The 19,035-nt window shown below is 64.6% G+C and overlaps 1 protein-coding gene across 4 annotated transcripts; it reads right to left on the minus strand.

The window, feature by feature from the left end:
* Nucleotides 1–6,218: 6,218 nt before the first annotated feature.
* Nucleotides 6,219–18,764, minus strand: TACC3 (transforming acidic coiled-coil containing protein 3). Of its 4 annotated transcripts, none has more exons than XM_058723223.1 (16): nucleotides 18,570–18,764; nucleotides 16,504–16,666; nucleotides 16,201–16,343; nucleotides 14,553–15,485; nucleotides 13,494–13,569; nucleotides 13,240–13,345; nucleotides 11,526–11,578; nucleotides 11,118–11,221; nucleotides 10,716–10,803; nucleotides 10,392–10,508; nucleotides 9,689–9,765; nucleotides 9,568–9,611; nucleotides 8,802–8,962; nucleotides 7,011–7,117; nucleotides 6,755–6,875; nucleotides 6,219–6,441 (listed from the first exon to the last, which is right to left on the minus strand). In XM_058723223.1, the coding sequence occupies exons 1-16, from the start codon at nucleotides 18,581–18,583 to the stop codon at nucleotides 6,376–6,378; spliced, it is 2,373 nt and encodes a 790-aa protein (XP_058579206.1). In that variant the 5' UTR covers nucleotides 18,584–18,764; the 3' UTR covers nucleotides 6,219–6,375. The 4 variants fall into 4 exon arrangements, with proteins under 4 accessions (XP_058579206.1, XP_058579205.1, XP_058579208.1 ...); XM_058723222.1 differs by having other exon boundaries at nucleotides 13,240–13,393; XM_058723225.1 differs by lacking the exon at nucleotides 14,553–15,485.
* Nucleotides 18,765–19,035: the final 271 nt, after the last annotated feature.

Raw genomic sequence — 19,035 nt, forward strand, 5'->3', positions numbered from 1 at the left:
TCACTCACCCCACAACTCCCTCTCTCACACTCCCTCCCCTCACTCCACTCACCCACACACTCCCTCACACTCACCCCACTACACTCCCTCCCTCACACTCGCCCACACACTCGCCCACTACACTCCCTCACACTCACCCACACACTCCCTCCCTCACTCACCCACAACACTCGCCACGACACTCCCTCACACTCGCCCACCACACTCCCTCCCTCACACTCGCCCACACACTCACCCTCCCTCACACTCACCCACACCACTCCCTCCCTCACACTCACCCACACACTTCTTCCCTCACACTTCGCCCACACACTCCCTCCCTCACTCACCCACACACTCGCCCACAACACTCCCTCACACTCACCCACACACTCCCTCCCTCACACTCGCCCACAACTCCCTCCCTCACACTCTACCCACACACTCCCTCCCTCCCTCACCCACACACTCGCACCACTACACTCCCTCCTCACACTCGCCCACACACTCCCTTCCCTCACACTCGCCCACGCACTCCCCCTCACACTCACCCACACACTCCCTCCCTCACACTTCGCCCACACACTCCCTCCCTCACTCACCCACACACTCGCCCACACACTCCCTCACACTCACCCACACACTCCCTCCCTCACACTCGCCCACACTCCCTCCCCTCACACTCACCCACACACTCCCTCCCTCCCTCACCCACACACTCGCCCACACACTCCCTCCCTCACACTCGCCTCACACACTTCCCTCCCTCACACTCACACACACACTCCTTCCCTCACACTCGCCCACACACTCCCTCCCTCACACTCGCCCACAGACACTCCCTCCCTCACACTCGCCCCACACACTCGCCCACACACTTCCCTCACACTCACCCACACTCCCTCCCTCACTCACACCACACACTCGCCCACACACTCCCTTACACTCGCCCACACACTCCCTCCCTCACACTCACCCACACACTCCCCTCCCTCACACTCGCCCACACACCTCCCTCCCTCACACTCAGCCACACACTCCCTCCCTCACATCTCGCCCCACACACTCACCCACTACACTCCCTCCCCACACCTCGCCCACACACTCCCTCCCTCACACTCGCCCACACACTCCCTCCCTCACACTCGCCCCACGACACTCCCCTCCCTCACACTCAGCCACACACACTCCTCCCTCACACTCGCCCCCACACTCCCTCACACTCGCCCACACACTCCCTCCCTCACACTTGCCCACACACTCACCCCACACACTCCCTCCCTCACACTCACCCACACACTCCCTCCCTCACACTCACCCACACACTGGCCCACACACTCCCTCCCACATACTCCCTCCCACACCACACACCCCTCACACTCACCCACACTCCCTGTCTCACTCTCCCACACACCCCTTGCACACTCCCTCAACACTCCCCCCACACGCTCACTTCACCACCACACTCACCCCACTCCCTCACTCACTCCACACATTCGCTCCACACCCCAACACTCACCCTCACCCACACACTTGCTCACACACCCCTCACACACTCCCTCACACCTCACACACTCACCCACATACCCCCCCCACACCCCCATCACCCCCACACTCCTTCACACTCACATTCACTCACCTGCACACACGCTCCCTCACATACCGTCTCCCACACTGACCCTCTTACACACTCACTCACACAGCCCCTCCCTCATTCACACTCCTGTCGCCCCAGGCCTGTGCCCTGGGGGCAGGGCGTCCCCACCTCACCCCTGTCCTAGAGCGAGGGGGGCTGGGAGGCCTCTTAGGGCCCCTCTGTCTACCCTTGTTCACTCTACAGATGCCTGCGAACCATCCGGCTTGGGGCCCGGGGACCAGGCGGGGGTACAGGGGTGTCCCTCTGGGGAGTCCGGCCCGCTCCCAAAGTAGCGCTGAGGGTGGCGGGGCGTGAGCCCCCGGGCCAGGGTGGTGGTTCAAGGGGCCGCTGTGCAAGGCCCACCCTCCCCCCACCCGGAACTGCGGGTGGGGGTGGGGGGTGGAGGGAAGGGGCTGGGCCCCCCGCGGGTGACAGGCTCCGCCCCAGGGACCTCTCTGGGCGGCCCCTCGCCCCGGTACCCCCTGCAGCGGCTGGAATTGGGGGGGCCTAGCCAGGTGGCGCACGGGGGTCCACAGGACAGAGGGGGGACAGGGGACAGGCGGCCCCTGACAGCTGGGCGGGCGGCCCGGGCAGGTGGCCGCCGGATGCCCCCCGCCCCCTGCCTGGATGTGGGGCCGGACCGCTCGGACCGGGTCGCTGCCGAGGCTGGAGGAGGCTCGGGGCCGGCCCAATGGCTCCCCCTGCAGGCCGCCTGGCCCCGCGGCGCTCTCGCAGCCTTCACGGCCCAGGCAGAGAGCGTGAGGGCCCCGTCGTGAGCCGGGGACGGGGCGGCGCAGGGGTCCCGGGAATGGGGCCCTGCAGACGCTGGGGCCAGGGTGCGTGGGGCCGTCCGCACACGTGCAGCCCCCTCCTGGCATGTTCTCCACCGCGCGGACGGTGCCCCCCCCGTCTTAAGCACACCCCCTGTCTTTGGCAGGGTCCCCCAAAGACGGCCTCGGCTGAGTCAGGATCCCCCCCCTCCCTGGTCCCATGCAGCCCCCCTCGGCCCCGCTCCCGGTTCCCAAGTGGTGTGGTGGCTTGCTGGCCCCCGCCCGCCAGGATCTCCCAACAGGACACAGGTGACGCGAGCCCAGGCCCCCCCACCCCTCGCCCCCCGGGCGGCCCGAGGGGCCGGTGAGGGGGCTCGGAGCCTGGGTTTACACGCCGGTCACACAGGCGCACGTGGCACATGACCTGGTCTTTCCCAGAGGGCAGGGTGGCACAGGTGGGCGGCCAGCTCAAAGAAGGACCTTTGGGGCCCCCCCGCTCGGCCACGTGGAAGTCCTCATTCCCTTGGAGGGGCCAAGGAGAGTTTGGGGCTCAGCCTGGGCGGGGGGGGGGGGGGCAGCCGTGAGGGGAGGCGGCGCTCGACTCCAGGGGGCGGCGGGGACAGTGCCGCTGCTCCTCCCCCTCCCCCTCCCCCATGGGAACCGAGCCACGTGGCGGCCCCTGGCCAGGGCGCCCACATCTGGTCGGCCCGAGGGACCCTCCCGGAGGGGTGTGGACGCGGCAGCTGCGGGGTCACAGGCGGGGCGGTGGGCGGGCCTCGGGCTGGGCAGCCGGTCGGCCTGTGTCTCCCTCGCTCGGGCCGCCCTCAGTAGAGCCCACGGGCTGCGGCTTACACGACAGACACTTCGTTCTCGCGGTCCTGGAGGCTGGAGCCAAGAAGGTGGCCTGCAGACGGCCGCCTTCTCGCCGCGTCCTCACACAGAGGACAGAGACACCTGTCCCCTCTCCCCCTCTCCCCCTCTTCCGTGAGGACACTGGCGCCACCCCGGGGCCCCACCCTCATGACCTCATCTAATCTCATCCACCCCAGAGGCCCCCCTCCTCCACATAGGGGCTTGGGGGACGCAAACAGTTCAAAGGAGTGGGATTCTAGTGCAGGCTGGGGGGTCCGGGCCACCACAGCAGGGGCTCTCACCTCCGTGCCCCGGGAAGCCGGGGCGGCCCTGCGCCCGGGAGGCGGCCCCGGGGGTGCCCGGTCCACGAGACCTCTGTGGCTGCCGCCGCTGCCTTGCTGACATGACTTCCCTCCTGCTCGGCACCGGGGACTTGGAGGCAGCGCCCCAGGACGGCTCCCCATCTGCCCACGTCCCCGTCCCGGCAGGAGGCCCCCGGGGCACCGTGGGTATCACGCGCGGGGAACACAGGGGTGCGGAAGCTCAGCCCCGCCGCTGCGTGCCTGGCCCGGCCGCGTTTCCCCGGGCGAGCCCGGTGCCAGGCCTGCCTGGCCTCGCAGCCCAGAGCGAACTCCCGGCTCCAGCATAAACACCCATTCAGCCGCACAAGGCCCCTTTGTCCCGAAGAGAGCTTCCTGGCCCAGGATGCTGCCTGGCGGCCCGTGTCCTCAGCACGGCCAGCTGCCCCAAGTGGCCTTCTCTGGGCAGACTCCCGGCCCGGCTCAGAGAGGCCCCGGCGGGGGTCAGGGTCCCCGTGGCGGCGCGCAGAGCGGCCAGAGAGGCCGGGCGGGCTGCGCCGGCCAAGGCCCTGCCACCACAGACCCCTTCGAGCGGCCCTGAGCCTGCAGAGAGCGACGGGAGCCTCACGGCCACGTGGCCACCCTGCCCCCTCGGCCGCACGCGCCCGTGGGTGGGTGATGACACTGAGGAGAAGCAGCTGGTGAGCCTAAAGGCGCTCGCCCCCTGCCATCCCTGTCCCCCGCAGAAGGGTGGTGTCTGCCGCCTGTGCCCTGCCTGGCCTCTTCCCTGCCAACGGCCCTTGGTCCCCGTGGCTCTCAGTAGGCTCTTGAAACTCCTCCTGGGAGGGAGAGAAGAGTGGAGTCCTTATGCAGGGGAGGGGTGGGATGGGGCAGGATCTCGTGCAGGGGCAGGTGGAGGGGGTGGACAGGGTTAGGGCTGACGGGGGTGGGGGACTGTACGCCGAGAGCAGAAGCCTGGGTCATTCGGGGGAAGGGGCCGGTATGACAAGGGGGGCCCAGAGAGCAGCTTCGGGGCTCAGGTGGGCCCCTGATCCTCACCCACACCTCCTGCAACACCCACGTCTGCTCTTAAGGAGACGCCTTCCAGGGGCCAAGCCCCCCTAAACTGAGCACTGGGCAGGGCCAGCGAGAGGCTCCCAGACGGACCTGGTCGGGGCCAGAGAAGGTGGCTTTGAGGCAGGCAGTGACGGCCACGGGCAGCCTCCTGCCGGCCAGAGCCCGGAGCAGGTTCTGGAGCACAGGAGACTGCGGAAGGAAACCCCCGGCGGCCACAGCCAGGTGAGAGCCCTGGAGCCTGGGGCAGAGTGGCCCCTCGGTCCCTGCCCCCAGCCCGGCCTTCGTCCCAGAGCCGGGCACTTTCCTGCACATGCTCTGAGAACAAACGGGTCCTCCACGTAAGGAGTCCTGGCCCCTCAGTCACCTCCTACCCCAGGCCTCGGGCCCTGGCCCGGGCAGCAACCTCTGGTGGTGGCTGGCAGGTCACTGCTGCCCGCCCTCAGGTCCGTTCCGGGGAGGGTCCTCGCCAGCCTGAGTCGCAGCTGGGTGCGGGGCACAGAGATGCTCAGAGGCCTTCCAGCCGGGCAGGCCTCGGGCTGGGTCTCTGTGTCGGGATGCCCGCTCGCTGTTCGCGAGAGAAAATGCCCCTTCGTGGGCAGTTCCTCCAGGCCTGGGCATGAGCGTCTCTTTGCCCGTGTCCGGCTGCGGGTCTCCTCGCCTGGGCCCTGTGCCCGCTTGAGGACGGGGCGTTCTGGGCCTGGCAGCACCGGTGCCAGCTGGGACCAGGTCACGAGTGTGGGTCCTCAGCCTGCCCAGACCTACCAAGTCAGGCGCCAAGGAGGCGTTGTGCCGCCGGCTGGTTGTGGGGATCGTGGTGTTAGGGACACGGCTCCGGGGCACTCAAGTCACGTATCAGCGGCCCTGGAGACCGGTGTCCGGCCAGTTCTCCGCCCGTCGACGTCCAGGGACCGGGGTCCCCTGATGCCCCTGCAGGCCCGGCTGCCGCCCGGTTCAGAAAGGCTCCTGGGGGCTGCTTTGAGCCCCACTCTGTGTCCCACCCCGAGAACCCCCCTCTCGGGCCCATTCCCTTACCATGTGGTCAGCGAGCAGGTAGGGGAAGGATGCGGGGAAGGTCCGTGCTCAGGCCAATGTCCGAGGGTTCAGAGGGCCCTCCCCTGGGACAGCCTGGGGGCCGGAGGGGTGAGGGACTCGGACACCGTGGCTTCGCCAGTTACAAAGGTCTGCTCTGGGGGCGGGGGGGTGGGGGGTGGGGTGTCCAGGAGGCGGCGCTCGCAGAACCGGCCCGGGGGGGCCGTGGGCTCCAGCCCAGGAAACCTGCCTTCTAGCAGATGTCTGTCAACTGCACTAGAGTGCCCGTGACCCCTGGCCAGAGTTCCATCCGCAGGGACAGCAGTCTCGCAAGGGACACAGGCTGACCGTCACCCAGGCCGTTGACAGTTTGCTTTTCCACACGAGAACCTTCGTCCGTTTGGGGTCTGACCTGTGGTCGTGAGGTGGACACTCAGTCCCCCGTGGGGACCATGGGAACCGAGGGGCCACGTGGAGGAGAAGGCAGGGTCGCGGGGGCAGCAGTGCGGGGTGGGGGCAGCCTCCAGCCGAAGCCAGGAACCTGCAATGTCATCAAAACCAGAGCAACTCCAACACTTGAACTGAAGGGAAACTTTATTAGTCTTCTTGTTAAAGCAATCTAATTTAAAAACAAGCTGAAGTTAAGAAAAAAGAAAGAACACGACACCTTCCACAGACAGACAGACACACAGACAGATAAACGGGGCAGGGGTGCTGGGAAGGGGCCTCCTGGTCAGATCTTCTCCATCTTGGAGATGAGGTCATCACAGATTCGGGTCAGTTCCTCGTTTTCCTTAGTCTGAAGGAGAAAAACAAATAAACAGGGGTTTGACTTTTTTAATATAAAGACTTTAGCGTCCACATCTAACGTAGAGCTTGAGCTCGCGACCCAAGATCAAGAGTCACGCGCTCCACTGCCACTGCCCAAGCCGGCCGGCCGGCCCGGACCCCTGGCTTCTACACGATTCCCGGGAGTAGACCACGGGGCCTAGAACTAGAAGGCCCGGTGCTAGAAGGGACTGGCGACCAGCCCCTGCTACGGGGCAGGTCCCCAAGCCAGGAGGGTCCCTCCCTTCACGTCCCACCCAGGGGCCGGGGCCCCACGTGCTCGCCTTCTGCTCAACTGTCTTCTCCAGTGACTGGACGCGCGTCTGCTCCTTCCTCAGGCTGGCCTGGAAGGCCAAGGCCTCCGCCTGGGCCTTGCTGCGCACCTGGGCGATCTCCTCGTTGGCGCTGGAGACGCAGAGGGCGGGGCTGAGATGGTCAAGGACCGGGGTCCGGGGGAGCTGGAGGGTCTCCCTCCCCAGGCTGGCCGGACTTTTCTCCACCCATTCCCAGCCCCGCTGGGCCCCTCGCGCCACCACTCACCGCTGGAGTTTCTCCTCCGCGTGGGCCTTCAGGGCCTGGTACCGCTGGGCCTCCTTTTCAATTCTCGCTATGTAATCCTCCACACATCTCTTCAGCGACTCTTCATTCTTGAAAGAACGAGCAGACGTGAACCGCTAACTCTGTTGGAGCCCGTCAGGCCTGGCTTTTGGGGGATCCCGGGTCAGGTGTGGATGCGCCCACGACCAAGGGGCTCTGGGGTGTTAACACAATAGCTCTGACAAGGCAGGCTGCGTGGACACAGCAGCGGGCCTCCCCTCCCGGCTTCCGTGGCCGCCCACAGCCCCCCTACCCACCCCCCTCAGCCTGCCCGGCATGCAGAGCCCACGGGTAGGGCCCCGTCTCTCCGCTGACCACGGGCGGACACCAGGACACATGGACAGGGCTGTCTACCTAAGGGCCACGTGGGGACAGCCGTGCGGCTAGTCTTCTGCCTGGTTTCAGGCAACGACAGAACCCACAGATGAGGAGCAGGGGTGTGGCCAGGGGGAAGGCTAGAGGCTGAGGCCCCATGCCCCCGGGGTCCCACGCCGTCCCCTGGCCCCATGTTTAAGAACAGCGTTAGCTCCTAAACCGTCTCCCGGTTGTAGAAGGTTCTCTGCCGGCTCCCTCCACACAAGGAGTATGGCCCGACGGCTCTCGGGTCCCCCCCCCTGCGTCAGGCTGCCTTCCCCCCCCGCCGGCCCCCCGCCCTGGGGGCTGCAGTCAGGCCCCCACACCCCCTGTGCTGGTGCTTCACGGCAGCCGGGCTCGGCCGTGTCCCCCGAGTCATGCTCCCCCTTAGTCCTGGGCCCGAACCTCCACCCGGTCCTTTCCTGAGGGCTCTGCTGCAAGGACACTCGTCACTACGGGGATCAGGCGCCGTCGGCCTGTGGCAGTGCCTACCTGAGGGCAGTGCGGGGGTGGACAGGCCTGGAGGGGAGGAGGCAGCTGGGGGGGTGGGGGTCTGGGTCCTCCAGCCAACGATGTACCGGCCCGGGCGGCTTCCCCCACCACAGCTGAGAGGTGTAGGCACACCCCACCCGGGTCCCTCACCTGCCACCTTGTGGGTCTGTTTCTATGGACTGTGACCCTGGCTCAGGTGTTTCCAGTCTCCTGTGCTAACTAGTCAGCCATCTTTCAAGGAGTTTCAAGCTTTAAGGACTTTCTTCCGCACAGCAGGAACACCACCAGCTGCCCCAGAGTCATGGTGAGACAGCGTGAGCTCGGCCTGGTCCCCGTCCTCCAGGGCCCTTCAAGTCCCCACTCCTCACAGCAACGGGCCCTACCTTTCAGCTCTCTGTGTGGCTGGCTCCCTCCTGCCTGGCAGGTGGCACCTTCCAGGCCCCGTCCGGCCCTCCTCAGGGGCCTCAGGCTACCGCTCCCACCCCTGGCACGGGCCGGTCCCAGCATCTCGCAGTCACCGGGCCGTCCCTCTACCACGCGTGAGACTCCCTCTGCCCTCCTGCAGGCCCACCGTGCCCAACGGGCCAGGCCCTCCTCCAGAAGGCAGCCGCCTACTCCTTGGGGCCCGCGGGGCGCTGCCTCCAGTCTGGGCCCCTCGGCGCCCCTGCTCACGTGCCCGCACGTCCCTAGGCACCCGGTAGACTCCCCACACCTGGGCCCACCGGCGAGGAAAGACATAGCCCGGCGCCCAGCTGAGTTATCTTCGTGGAGAGACTGCAGCTTCCTGGACAAGGTCAGGACACAGGACGGGCCTGGTCGGGGGCTGACCACAGCCCCCCAGGGACCCTCTGGGGGAGGACAGGCACATGCCTGCTCGCCGCCACCTACCGTGCGGTACCCCTCGATCACCTCCTTCTGTTTCTCAAACCGCTTGAACAGGTCAGAGAAAGACTTTTCCATGGAGCTCAGGTCTGCAGTCAGCTGCTCTTTCTCCTTTAGAATCTTCTGGATCTCAGCTTTTGCGACTTCCTTCTGTTTCTGAGCCTCCTCTTGAGAAAAGAGGAAGGGGCACTGGGGATCAGAGGAGCACAGGCGAGGGCAAGCAGGGGTGGAGGGGTGGAGGGGTAGAGGGGTAGAGGGGTGGAGGGGTGGAGGGGTGGGGGGGTGGAGGGGTGGGGGGGTGGAGGGGTGGGGGGTGGAGGGTGGAGAGGCGGGTGACCCCACCCATGGTCCTGCTAGTGACTGGGCGACGGGGCCCCTCTCTGGGGTGACCTTGCAGAGCAGGGCCTGGGGGGGCACAAGTGCCCGGGAACAGCCGTTGCCTCCACAGCAGCCGCGGGTCAGGCGACAGGAACCTAGGGCCCCACGGAGCCTGCAGCCACCGGTCTGTCCCCACTGTCCGTACTGCCGGGGAGTGGGGGGCTCCACGGGGCTCAAGACTCTGCCCCGGGTGAAGACTGGTGCCCCCTCCGAGCCCCGCCTGACACACAGCCCCCTGGGGGTGCAGGGGCAGACTGCAGAGACAGCACCCAGGGCGGCGTGCTGCCCTGATGCCTGCAGGGGCCCCAGGTACCCGCCCAGGGTCTGGCCCATCTTGGGGCTGACCAGCACCAGGCCCCTGGCACCGCCGGGGCTGCAAGGTGCCAGCACTTACCCATCGCCTGGTACACGATCCCCTCGAACCCGTCCATTATCTTCCTGCGGGGAGAACAGACGTGCCTGTGGCGGCCCACGGCGGGTACCCCAAGCTGCGCGGAGCCGGCCACGGGCCTTACCCCATTTCCAGGTTTTTCGCATGGAGCGTCTCACACCTGCTCCTGAGCAGCACGTTCTCCTGTCGTGTGGCTTCCACCTGCACAGACCACATGGCAGGTGGTGAGGGGTGAGGGGTGAGGGGTGAGGGGGGATGGGCGGTGGAGAGCCCTGCAGGGGCGAGGCCAGCTGGTACCCAGGGAGAGCACAAGTCCCCTGGGGGCATCGTCTGTCAGAGACGGGCGGGTCCCCCTTGGTGGGCAGGCATGTAGCAGGGGTCCCTGCAGCCCCCGGGAAGCATGCCTGTTTGTGGGGGATGCCTCCCGCTATAGGCGAGACTGAGAGAGCAGCCAGCAGAAGGGATGGGGCCAGCTCTGAGCAGGGCCAGGGGGCCAGGGGGCCAGGGGGCCAGGGGACTGGACAGGACGCTGCTGCTGGCAGAGGATGTCCCCATCTGGGCCCCTCCCAGCAGAGGCCTGGCTAAATACTGCCCAGGGGATGGTGGGGGCAGCGAGGGGACTCGGGGGCTCAAGGTCCAGCGGTCCTGCTTTATGACCCCTGGGGTGGCTCAAAGCAGGGCCATCGGAGGACACCCGAGACCCTCCGTGTGCAAACAGGTGCTCCGTGAGATGCCGGGTGGGAATACGGGAGCCCCAGCAAGCCGACACCCACGACCCTCCCTGCAGCCGCACGAGGGGAGCCGGCCGCCCCACGCCTCGTCCTCACCGCGGCGTCCATGTCCTTCTGGCTATACTGTGGCACCTCCACGATGGAGCCCACGATGGGGCCCGTGGGCAGCAGGGGACCCCCAGGCCCGAAGATGCACGGAGGGGCGTCCGGCACCTGCGGGGGTGGGGAGAGGGGACACAGCAGCTGGGCCACATGCTCTGACACGCACCTCCAGCTCTACCCTGCCATCGGGGGAGAGGCCCACACAGGCCGGGGGCCTCTGGTGCCGCACGGCGACCAAGGGGCCCTCACCGCCCCCCCCCCCCCCCCCCCCCAGCATGAAGTCAGGCCCTTGACAAGATGCATTCGTGCGTCACTTACGGCAGCGCCCGGGGCTCCTAGGAAGTCCAGGTCTAGCAGCTTCGCCGCGGGCAGGCTTCCCGAGGACGGCGCAGCCACGTCCTGTGTGCTGAGACCCCACAAGGGAAGGTAATCGCACCCGTTTCCCCCAAAGCCCAGAGAAGAACCGTCCTCGGGTTGGTGGGTCGCACAGCCTGTTGCAAGTGCTCGGGCTCGGCCTCTTGACGGGCACGGGGACGCGGGCACTGCACAGACACGGGACGGAGAGGGCACCCGAGCGCCCACGGAGCCTCATGAGCAAGGCCGCCCGGCCGTCCCGCCCGCACCTGGCGGCTCCCGAGGCCGAGCCACAGTGTCCCCACTTGGTCTGGAGACTTCCCCTGCTGCACGGAGCCCACGGCCACGGTGGGGGGCGGGGGCTACCTGCTGGCGTCCGGGGCCGCGGGCACCGGTCTCTGAGGGCTGTCCTTCAGGAGCGGGTCAAACTTGAGGTACAGGGACTGTTTCCTCAGGGCTGACTCCTTAAACTGAAGGGACGGGCACGTCAGCGGGGTCGCAGAGGTCCCCGACAGGGGGACCACAGCACACCAGGAGCCGCCACCTCCCGGGCGGCGTTCACGTCCACACCGGGGCCCGAGACGGGGCCCCGAGGGGCCACCGGGAGACCCGCGCGGCCGTCACAACACCGGCCCCGCATCCCAGGAAGGTGAGGAGGCCGCCGGTGCTCGAGCACAAGGACCCGCGTGACCTCGGGGGTGCGACAGTGGCACAGGGCCGCTCTGGGAGAGCCGCGCTCCGGGAGAGGCTGCCGGGGCGGCGCCGGGGACTCACCGAGGAACTCCCGAACTGCTCCAGGTAGTCCACGTCGGCCCCCGTGCCTAGAACTGAGAGGCGGCGTGTCGGCGGGGCGGGCCGGCCCGGGCCATGATCCTCCCCCACCACCCCTGCGGCTGGGAGCGACCACCCTTCACGTTGAAGCGGGGTTCCTGGCCTCTAACGACGCTTGGGGCCACATCATGCCGTGGGGCTGTCCTGTGTGCCACAGGGAGCAGAGTGGCAGCTCTCCAGGCGGGACAACCCGGGGTTCCCCAGGGACCGGACCGCCCAGGTCGGGAACTGCTCTCTAGAACCACTGTCCAGACTCCTGGAGTTCCTGACGACATCCCCCCGTCCTTAAAAGGCCTAAGGGCGCCTCACACCACACGGATTAACCCACATGAATCGAAAACCCAAACAGAACAACACGAAAGCCTTAGGAAGCCGGTGGGCAAATCCTCACAGTGTTGGATTTGACCATGGTTTCCTAGACCTCAGGCCAAAAGCACCAATAACAAAAGAAAAAACAGGTAAATCACACTTCCAGGTCAACGTTTGTGCTTCAAAGGACCGAGAAAGAAAAGACAACCCCCAGAAAGAACATTCTCCAAGCCCTAGATCTCACAGGAAACCCTTAGCGGGGACAGGTTTGAAACCCTGACTGGGTAACAAAGAGGAACACTCCAGGAAGACAACAGAGTACCCAGCAGGCCTTCTACAAAACCTGTGAGGGGACGTGAAGAGATGCCGGTCCCCAGGGAGGCGCCGAGGTGGTGCCTCACCGCCCCCAGGACGGTGGGAATCGAAGTCCGAGACGTGCAGGTGCCGACGGGGACCCCCAAACACCGCGGCTGTACGGTCGCCAAATGGCGCCGCCCCTCTGGAAAGCCACCTGGCGGTGGCCCCGGCACTTTCACACACCGCGACCCCGGACCCGGACCCCTTCCAGGTGTATGCCCAAGAGAGGCGGAAAGCTGACGTCCACACGAATCCGTGTACACGGATGTTTGCGGCAGCCTTCTACCAGCCGTCCAGAGCAAACGGCCCATGCATCCACCTGCTGTTGAGTGCTTTGCAAGTGTGGTCCGTCCACACAGTGGAATGATCTCGGCCGTGACAAGGGCGCGCTGACACCGACTACAACGTGGATGAACCTTGAGAAGGTTCCAGAAGGAACCAGACACGAGACCCCGCGTCACGGGACTCCAGGGTCCCTGTGGGGACGCGGGCCTGCCCCAGCCGAGCCTGTCCGCGGTTTCGGGACCCCCGTACGGTGAGGACCCTCGATCATCCTGCCACAGACGAGCCCTACGTGCCACTGCCAGTCTTCCCTCTGCCCGGACGTTAAGCAACCGAAATGGAGACCCCAGCAGGTTGTGTCACGTCTACTAGGGCAACTCGATCCCACCCGTGTTGAAGCTTCAGAGCTTCCGGTCCGTCAGCCTGGGTGCTCTGTCCTAACAGCAACTCTGCAACCCTGTGAATCTGCACAGAACCTCCTGCGTGACTCCCGCCTACTCCCCTGAGCCTCCGACCTCCGTTCCTAAAAGTCCTTTCGGTTTGCGGCTGTGCACCAAGAACGACCACCTTCTGCTCAACCCGAAGCCCCTGCGTGGATCACTTAAAGCCCAGGAAGAGAGCTGCCGGGAAGCTGCCGCCAGGCACAGGCACGGACGGAACGGCAGGCCTCCAGCAGGGACAGACCAGTGACTGGGGACAACGTACGTACCCTCAGCGGGGTCTCGGAAGTGCTCCTCATCCAGGTCCGAGGGGGGCTCTGACCCGTGCGGAGGAGGGGGTGGCGCTGACGCACTGGCACGGCCCGCGGCTCCCTCCTGGAAGGAGGATGGCTCCGTGGGGGCACCCTGGGGCAGCCGAAGGTCCTGCACGGGACCCCTCCGTCACCCAGTCTTGTCTGGGCACTGTGTCCCACCCGACCCCCGTATGAACATGAGGACAGCACACACGTGCACGCGGCCCTACCTCGCCCCCTGCACCTGGGGTCCCTGCCGCGGTCTGCATCATGGGTATGTCATCTGCTGAGGCCGAAGGCACCTGCCTGAAGAGATGGGGTCAGCCGGGCCTGCACCCCTGTCCCCCCACCAGCCAGGTGCAGGGGTGAGGCCTGCAGCCCGGCCCACCTCAACTGTATAAGAACCACAAACCTCAAAGGACACCCGGGCCAGGAGCTCCGGGGCTGTTTCAACTCAAAAAGCAAACCCCAAGCCTTCATTTTTCACTAGGAAACTGGCAAAACACACTGGAGGGAGGGGAAGTGAGTGCTGGGGCCGGGAGGCCCTCCCGGTGTGGTTCCAGTACCGGGCAGGTAGGGTGCACGTGCCAGAGGGGCAGTCCCCGGATGCCCACCAAGGCCGTGTGTACCAGTGTGGGGGCCGGGCACCAGCTAAGCTTCTCTCGGGGACCCAGCACTTGGTGGCCACTCAGCAGCCATCCCCAGAGAGTGCGAGAGAGCATGAAACACCACCCCAAGCGTGGATGGCCACTCCATCGGCTTTGGAAGTAGACAGAACTTGCTAGAAATCTTTCTAGGTTTCCAGGTTCATTACAGATAATGCTCTTAAGAAAGCACAAAGACCTGGGGGGAGGAAAAAGTGCCTGGTTGGCTTTGTCAGTTGAACATCTGACTCTTGACTTCCATTGGGCTCTGCCCTGAGTGTGATGCCTACTTAAGAGTTTCTCTCTGCCCCTCTCCTCCTCTGCTTGCGCACACGCTCTAAAATTTAAAAAAAAAAAAAAAATTGAGAAAACAAAAAAAACAGCACAAGAGTTGCCCACACCCCCGTGGAGTGGACGGAACGGGGCACCGCTGTGCACTCCCCTCTGTGATCTTTCACCAGCCATCTAAGGTGGCCGCGAGCCCCCTCCTCAGTCTCAGGACCCATGACCGGCAGCTGCCTTGTGCAGCCTATGTATGCTCCGAGGCCCCTCCTCGGGGGCACGTGTAAGTGGCATCTCTGGCCTGGGGTCCTCTGGTGTGCTGAGTGACCAGCCACCCCACCGCCACCACCACCAAGTACTCACTGGCTCAGGGGGCAGTGCCCTGTGGCCTCCGGGCCGGCCTGCGGCTGCTTGGTCACAGTCCCTGCGGGCCTGCTCTGGGGGCACTCTGGGGATAGGGTCTCTCCTCCACTTTCAAATGGGTTAAAGTTCGGGTCATCCAGCTTGCTCCAATCCAGGTCGTAAGACCCCCGGGGGAGGGGAACGGGCCCCTCACCTGCCTCCTCGGGTGCCTTTTCCTGCCTCGGCTCTGGTATCCTAGAGGGAGGTTTAAGGCTGGGTCCCTTCCCCGCTTTCCCTCTGCTGACGGCATTGGCAGACAAATCAAATTCTAGCCCTGTGGGCCCGCGCCTCCAAGAGGCAGCCTGCTGGCCGTCGGCTTCTTCCTTCTGAGGACTTGGGGATGTGACACCTCCAGCGTTCAGGGGGCTGTCCAGGATGGTGTTCCCAGGACAAGAAGTGTCTTCAGGGCCAGCGGGGGCCTCGCCAGGCAGGTCTTCGAGGGGCCCTTCTCCACCTGCTCCTTTGAGGACAGTAGCAGGGGGCAAAGTAGCCCCGGCTGAGGAAGCAGGGACCTGGCTGGAGCTTTCTCTGGCAGCCCCACGGGGACCTTCCGTTCTGTCCTGGAGAGCCATCTGGGAAGGGTGTTCTAGGATTTCTGAGGTGGATATAATACTTTTCTCGAAGAAACAAGAACAAGCATTTTCCTCCAAGGCTTGCTCAGGACTCCTAGACGTTTGTCCTAGAGATGCCACTTGATTTTCAAGACTTTCTGGCATCTGGGGAGAGCTTGAGGGACCCAGGCTGGCCAGGGGAGCAGAGGTGGGTCCACTGGAAAACGGCCCATCTTCAGAGGCTGGTCTCACATCCCCTGGAGGCAGGTTGGCATTGCCCATCAATGGTTTCTGGACAATTCCATTGGTCATTTTGGTGTCAACTTCCTTGGTGAACTGTTGGCTTTTTAGAAACAAACTTAGTTAACGCTAAGGAACCTGTTAGCTTTTTCACTAGACTTTAGTAACAAAACATGAGCTAAAGACAGAAAAAAAGAATGTTCAGTCGATCTTCTTCCTGGGATTAACTTTCTCAAGCGTTTCCTCATAAGTCAACACTGCTGGGCCAACTAGGTCACGTGGGTTTCCGAGAGACGTAGACAAACGAATAGTCACAGTTAAGGTTTTCTGTGCTAGCCTATCTTCCCTGTTCAGCCGGGACCACTAGCTACATAGTCAGGGACAGGGCACAGGTGGATCAAGGTTTTTCACTGCAGAGAAAGGCAAGGTCGAGAACTCTGCCCGCAGACACAGCAGGCTTTGACACCGAGAGTGTCCAAGCTGACGTGCAAGCAGAGAGGTGACCAGGGGGGTGTGAAACCAGGAAGAAGCCAGAGTGTCCTTCCTTAAAGATGCGATCAGACCTTTCATGAAAGAAACGCCCAGGCCGATTTGCTGGTGAAGGCATAGGAAGGGAGCAGACACGAAACTTAACCTTATTCTAAGCGTTTCATCGTCTGCTTTTCTACTAACAAATGACTCCCGACGCGAGCGCGCTGGGCACCGCACTGCACACGCTTAGAGAGGAAACCAGGAGGAACTCGACCAGACAGAATTTTCCTGCCGTGTCTGCTGGAGTGGTTGCGAACGGCAGCACACCAAGCAGCACCGACACTTACTTCTCTTTCTGGGCCCAGTTTTGGTGAGAATTTTCCAGCCCAACAGTGTCCTCCAGAGCAAAAGGAGCCTCGGGCTTGCTGCTCATGCCAGGACTCAAGATGCGGTGCGTCTGTGGGTCTCGCAGAGGAGTCTGAAAAGTCACCTGTTGGGGAAGGAGGAGACCCGTTCAACAGCTGGCATCTTCACCACTCTGCTGGCAGTGCCCCCCACCCCCCCGCCCACCCTGACGTCCCCAGGAGAACGAGTCCCAGGGTGACCTAACACGTGACACGGTAGATGTGACACAGGCAAAACGTGCTTACTTTCATAGCTTTGACTACGCTCTTGGGTGGCACATTTTCTTTCTGGGACAGACGAAGCACAGATAATCTTCCGGTAGGTTCTGGTGGCGAAAACAGGAACTCACAGTTTTCTGCACTTTTGTCACCAGTGACGTTTTCATCGTTGCAGATCTGCAGACTCATCCTGGAAAAGCAAACAGTGCATGTCAGCGTGAGGGCTGTGTAGTCCGGATGAACAGACACGACGACGAGCTAGCCCTGCAAGGCAGACGTCCCCTTCCTGCGCAGGTGGGTCACATCTCAGGCAGCACATCTTCTGCCAGGCAGTCCTGGTACTGCATCAGGGGACCTGCCGCCCCCCAAGACAAAGAGCTAGAAGGGCCTTCGGCCTGCAGCGCAAAGAGGAAGAATCCGGTTTTCAAAACAACTTGGGTTTTGTGGGAAAAAGTCAGAAGGTGGGTGTGCTGGCCTCTCAGAAACCTGGGTCTCCCCTCAGGCCTCTGCTGAAGGCACCGAGGCCGCAGCACAGCTGGAGCAGGCTGCCAAGCTAGCAGAAAACAGGAAAGCAGAGGCGTGCTGTGACTTCTCTTCCACCACAGGCTGGGAATTGGGGGTACACCAGGGCCAAGGCCCAGAGGAAGAGCGGGACGAGGCAGCGACCAGCAAGGTGAGGAATTATTTGGTAGGGGTTGAGGAGCTTCTACATTGAGACTTGGGAGTCTAGAGACACGCACCAGGGACCCCCACTGAGGCCCAGGGGGCTCTAGAACAGTCCCCCTCCGCCCTCCCAGGGTCCTCATGACGGTTACCAGCATCACACTCCCAACCCAGCAGTCACAGGAGGACCTAGCCAAGGGAACATCACAGGTGTTTTGCTGGAGGCTGCAGCTTGAAGAGCAAGGCCAGGGTGGCTGGAACAGAGGGGGCAAAGGGGGCCTGGCAAGAGGCGACGTCAGGGTAGCAAGATGCCCTGGAAGATGTGGGGATGGGGCCGTGTGTGTGGAGGTTGGGGGATGGGCAGGAGGGAAGCGTGGGGTCAGAAGCTCCTGCGGACGGTCAGGGGTGGAATGACAGGCTCCGGCTTGGCCAGCAGGCCCACGAGGCACTTGGGAGAGGGAGAGAAACAGGAGGCAAGGACCGCTCAGGTTTTTGGGGAACAACTGGGGAAAGCAAGAAGGGGGTAGGATGGCTGTGGGGTGGATGAGGGAAGGGTCTAGAGGACACCTTTCTGGCATTCTCTCCCCTGAGGAAGGTGGCGAGACCTTGGCGGGGTCTGTCGGGTTTGGCTTCCGCTGACGATGGCGGCCGAGAGCAGAGGCGTCCAGCCCAGACGGCCTTGTGAGCTGAAGTGTGGGGCAGGAAAGGAGGGGGGAGGGGAGGGGGGGCGGAGCTGCGTTGAGCAGGTGGGGAGAATCGGCAATACCGGGAGGGCTGGAGCCTAGGTTTCTGCGGCAGGTGCAGCTGGAGTCAGCCGTGGCTCCCAGGTGGGGTGTGGAGAAAGCAGCATGAAGCTGCCCCGCAGAGCCGGGAAGGGCTGGAGATTAGGAGCCCAGTCTCGGACACCACGCAGCGAGCCGGTGGTGGAAGGGTGGGAGGTGCACGTTTGCAAGGCACGCCTACCGGTGGTATTTGAGGCTGGACGAGGTCAGGGGGTGATGGGAGGGGAGGCCAGCGGACCAGGCCGCGAAGGACCCTGACGCGTGGACCTCCCAGAGGGCGACGAAGGAGAAGGGAGGCGCCAGTAGGCAGGAGCCCACCAGGCGTCGGGAAGCGGGGAAGAAGTCAGCCAGCTCCACTCCCGGGCTGTGACCGGAGACCGACAGGACACGCGGGCTGCTAGGGGTCCCGGCAGGAAGGTGCCCCTGCAACGGCGGCCGTAAAAGCCGGCGGGCTGGGCTCAAGGGTGAAGGGGTGCCGTGTGGACAGGGGACACGGGAGCCTCCGGAGAAGCCGGAGGGAGGAGGTCCTGTCAAGGGCGGGCGTAGCCCTGCTGTCGCGGAGTCGGGAGCCGGGGCGCGGGACCGGGGGAAGAGGCGGGGATGGAGCCCCAAGCCCAGGACCCCGCCGCCGCCGCCGCCGCCGCCTACCTGCCGGCGGCCATACAAAGCCGAAGGAGCGGGAGGCGCCGCCGAGTCCGGAACACCGTCCGCCCGCCGCCGATTCAAATACCGACGGTTGGCGCCCGCGGCCAATCAGCGCGCGGCCGGGGGCGGGACGCAAGGGGCGCCGGCGGCTCCACTTCCGGGGGCGGGGCACGCTGGGCGCCGGAAGCCGCCGGAATCGCGGCTCGTCTAGCTTGCGGAGGGGAAGGGAAGGGCTGCTGGCGGGCGGGGAGGTGACCTGGGCTCGCCGTCGCCCGGGGATCTCGGGTTCGGCTACGGACGCGATTGGGTTCCGCGGAGAGGCCAGGGCATGACAGCCATTGGCCCAAGCCGCAGTTTCCCCAGTTGTAAAATGGGGCTAGCTGAGACACCGCCCCCAAGGCGAGTCGTGGGATAGAGCCAAACCCTCGCGAGGACTGTCGCGGACTCGCGACTTCGGGCTGTGCTGTGC

The sequence above is a fragment of the Neofelis nebulosa genome, chromosome 3, assembly GCF_028018385.1.
Source record: "Neofelis nebulosa isolate mNeoNeb1 chromosome 3, mNeoNeb1.pri, whole genome shotgun sequence".
NCBI lineage: Eukaryota > Metazoa > Chordata > Mammalia > Carnivora > Felidae > Neofelis > Neofelis nebulosa.